At 30.2% G+C, this 4,379-nt stretch overlaps 1 protein-coding gene across 1 annotated transcript in view; it reads right to left on the reverse strand.

Annotated features, from left to right (window-relative positions):
• The window catches only part of LOC117105941, a 4,903-nt gene extending 3,502 nt beyond the window's left edge, over positions 1–1,401 (reverse strand). Inside the window, exons 1-2 of the mRNA XM_033247247.1 lie at positions 1,244–1,401; positions 250–409 (exon numbers count right to left, since the gene is read on the reverse strand). Coding sequence (XP_033103138.1) covers positions 250–409; positions 1,244–1,298 — 215 coding nt within the window. The 5' untranslated portion in view covers positions 1,299–1,401. The remainder of the gene's footprint in view (positions 1–249; positions 410–1,243) is intronic.
• Positions 1,402–4,379: the final 2,978 nt, after the last annotated feature.

The following is a 4,379-nucleotide window of genomic DNA, read 5'->3' on the forward strand; positions in this document are numbered from 1 at the left end:
AGCAGGCCAGATCAAAGATTTAGTTGATGAAATATCGTAGAACATGTTGCAAGACACACTTGTTTTATTTTCGACATTTTAACTGTATTTACTTTGTATATTGTCTGTTCATTTTGATGTTTTGGTATGTTATTCTGTTATTTGGATGCCAGATGACTGCTTAGGAGAGTGTACTGTACTGCACTGAATAACTACGGCTACAGATACCAGTATTAGAGTATGGACACATTGTGTGGAATAAAACCTTACCGTGCATAGTATATCCATTTGTGGCCGTTGTTAGGACTGTGACAAAGCATATCTTGGCGACCATCTCCATTGAAATCTCCAGTGAACACTTGACCGGTGTTAGCGAGGCACCATCCTAACGGTGCTTCCCAAGTTGTCGCAGTGAAAACATCACTGCTGGCTTTTGAAATAAAAATGAGGTACAATGCATATTTATATACATTATTAAGTTTCAATTATTTACGGACATTAGTATTTCAATATTCGTTTGCAGGTTCAATTTATTCAATTAACTCTTAAATTACCTGGTAATCAATTTAATTTAATAATTTTGTGTAAAACCATTAAAACTGTTTTTAGTATAATTTTTCACTATATTTATATCATATGCGCATATTAATTTAAAAAATTAAATTGTATATCTCTGTATCTTTTGTTTAAAAAGCATCAAATCTGTCTATTAAAAAAAAGTACAGTATAAACTGAATTGAACGCTGAGTAATTAGTAAATAAGAAAGAAGTAAAAAATTGAGATAAAAAAATACATTAAAAAGCAAAAAAGTCAATTTACAAAAATCTTTATTAAGATTCGATACTGCATAAAAACGATTCCAGACTGAGCAAAGGTTAGGGTACTCCTGCTAAGTGGATGAGATTTATTCGTTAAGTAATCTTACTATTGATGGTTGAAGGCAATTATAAAACCGTTTTAGTTTTACACCTGTATTCTTTAAAACAGCAGTGTTACAAAATTCTAGATATCTTTACTACAAACGATGTTATATCTTAAAGAAATCCGTGTATTGTAGGTGCATACACGTTCATTTTTTACATTCTTTTTAAATTCTAATTCAACGATAATTACAGAAGGTATACTTTCAGCCAGACTGGAATCTAAGACCCTCGATGTGAAATTTATAAATGTCACTCCTCCCATTCTACGAATAAAGTCCAAAATTTCCAAAATATTCCCCAGACCAAACTTTCTTACTTTACAGTAGGTAGGTTTTCTTACCAGAAAGGTTGACGAGCAGAAATAGCCAGCTACACAATAGCGTTACGTGTACCATGTTTCAGGATCACTAGTCAAAAGAGAAACTGATGTTTGGAAACAGGTTGATAAGATAAGTTATTTAATATCGTGGTCGCATTTATATATGCTGTTGCTGGATTAGTTGAAGTACAAAAGATAACTTTATTTCCCGTGGTCAAGGCTCCACACCTTGACACACCTCTATGCGATACAATTAATCCACTCAGTGGCTTAAATTTCCTCATTGAGTAGAAAATGTAAGCTGTCTTGACAAAATGAGTCTTGTGGTACGAAAAATGAAAAATGAGTTGTTGATATATTTAGATAGATTTTTTTAAATTTTTTTTTAAATTAATTTATTTTTTATTTATTTCAATTCCAAATAACACACAAAACAAACATAACAACGCCGACGCAGCGGCAACATAACAATAAGATTAATTAAAAAGAAAAAGAAATCTATACAAAACAAGACCATTACCAATTACCAATAAGGCCTTTGACCTAGGTAGAACTTAATTTATCTTTTCCAATTTCTTTAAATGCAGCTTATATTTGTCATTATTTCTGGCAACAGCCTCAATCCTTTCCGTATATTTTACTAGATTCATGCTTAATGCTTTTATGTTTGGTATATCATTTTGAATTTTGCATCAAAAAATATAAAATTTTGCCAGAAGCAACACATTATTGACAATATAATTACTATTATTGACGCAGAATATACATTTTTTTGAGAAACAGTTGGAATATATATGCTTCCTGTTGCAGAAACATTCAAGTTTCTCCAGGAAATAAGACACAATGGTACATTCATAGAATAAATGTGACAAGTTTTGTATAGCAACTTTACAAAAATTACAGATTGGTAAATTAATTATCTTAATCCTAAAAAGAAAGTTATTTGTTGCTATGCGTCTATAAATAAATTTAAATTGGAAATGTTTTAATCTTGTATCTAGAGCACACTTTGTGGGACACATAAAAATCGTTTTCCAGTTCAATACCTCATCGATCTCCAAATTCTGTTTCCCATTTATTCACAGATGCAGTTGGTATTGAAATATATTTCTTAATTAAACTGGAATATATGTGAAGTCTCGCCACAAAATGAGTCTCATGGTTAGAAATTCAAAAATTGAGTTTATATTATATTTGGGTAGATCACATTACAAGCTTTCATTTGGTCTTTGAATGGCTTCCCTATTATAAGTAAATCCAGAGATGTGAGCATTTAAAGTTTAGGTGTACAATAACCATGTTTTGAGAAAATCAGCCTCAAAGATAAACTAACCTGTACAAATAATATGACTAGAATTACAGAATATGTGCAGGTAACACACTGTATTGGCAAGAAATTCACTTACAAAGTATACAATCATAAAATATAAATAAGATTTTCAAAAACAATAAAATCAAAATTTTGTAAAAATGTTGACTTTGGCCTGTTTTGGTGAATATCTCAATATGATTTCACTAACGATGCATCTTATTTCGTGGTGAGACCTCACATATTATTTTATTATGATTTTTATTGATAGAAATTTGTGTTAGTTGTTTGTTTATGGGTTTGAAATTGCCAGAATCATGCACTAGATTTTTTCCCCATTTTTAAAAATTATATTCTGGTCGTATTTATATATGCCGTTGCTGGATTAGTTGAAGTAAAAAAGATAACTTTATTTTCCATGGTTAAGACTCCACACGTTGGCACACCCCTATACGATACAATTAATCCACTCAGTGATTAATATTTATATATTCTTTTTTGTGGTCTTTCCTCATTGAGTAAAAAATGTGAGCTGTCGTGAAAAAATGAGTCTTGTGGTACGAAAAATGAGTTGTTGATATATTTAGATAGATGACTATATAAGCCTTATTTTGGTTGTTTAATCATGTATTTAGGCTGAGTAACCAGAGTAATATCATTTTTAATATCAGACATCTAAATACATACTTAAGAGAAAATCGCCTCTAAAGATAAACAACTGATACATTTTGTGTTGGTTTTCCTATCAATTCTGAAAATTAGCTTTAAAAAATGTACCTCAAAAACATGATTACCTTGGAAAACTCAACTCGGAACTTTTGCTACTGTGAAATATACGTATTAAACTTATCAGAAAAACTGAAACAAAATTGTTGTCAAAATATTGCTTCATGTATATTTTCTTTAATATATCAAATTGACCTGGCGTACCACAAGACTCATCTTGTCACGACAGCTCGCAAATGTGACACCTATCGTCTCTATTAATGGTTATTGTAGACTCAGGCCCGTATACGACAGCAGGCCCCGCCCAAAATTACCAAAAAGTTCAAAATTTTCGATCCAGGGTAGAAAATTCAAAACTCACTCTCGCACATTCCAGAAATTCATCCACCAAATCTCCTTGACAAATCAGAGCAGTTTCCAGCTAGGACTGTCTCTAATTCGTCGTACAAGCAACGAATTTTAAACTGTAGGCCTACTTATATGATTTTTGAGGAATTTGAGTGTTTTCCCTGTCGCTTGCGTGTCAATGACTCACCGCATACAAACTCATTTTCCTTCTAGGTTTCACTAAAATCATCTTTATTCTCGCTTGGAAATAATCTTGATACAGCAGGCGCGGATTTATTATGGTTTTATCAAACCATATTTAATTGATGGAGGAATAAACAAATAATTGAAAAATTTGATTGAGACAAAATATTTTCTGTTTTCGATAATTTAAACTTCCATCTGCTTTGCTCAAAAATGTATTAAAGATACAGTGTTAGAAGGCGCAATAGATTTAAGAGTGAGGCCATTGAGTGCCATTATGTTAAGAGCAACATCTTAACTATACAATAATACTAATAAAATTACTCATTAATGATGATTTTGAAACGAATAGAATTTGCCATTGAGTTTTGTTTTGCTGTTTTCAAGAAGCCCGGCATCATGACTGGTACATTGGTCAATCTGTAATAATAATAATAATAATAATAATAATAATAATAATAATATTAATAATAATAATAATAATAATATTAATTATAATAATAATAATAATAATAATAATAATAATAATAATAATAATAATAATAATAATAATAATAATTATTATAATAATAATAATAATAATAATAATAA

The sequence above is a fragment of the Anneissia japonica genome, unplaced genomic scaffold, assembly GCF_011630105.1.
Source record: "Anneissia japonica isolate Jap-2015-1 unplaced genomic scaffold, ASM1163010v1 scaffold287549_len16698_cov155, whole genome shotgun sequence".
NCBI classification, from domain to species: Eukaryota; Metazoa; Echinodermata; class Crinoidea; order Comatulida; family Comatulidae; genus Anneissia; species Anneissia japonica.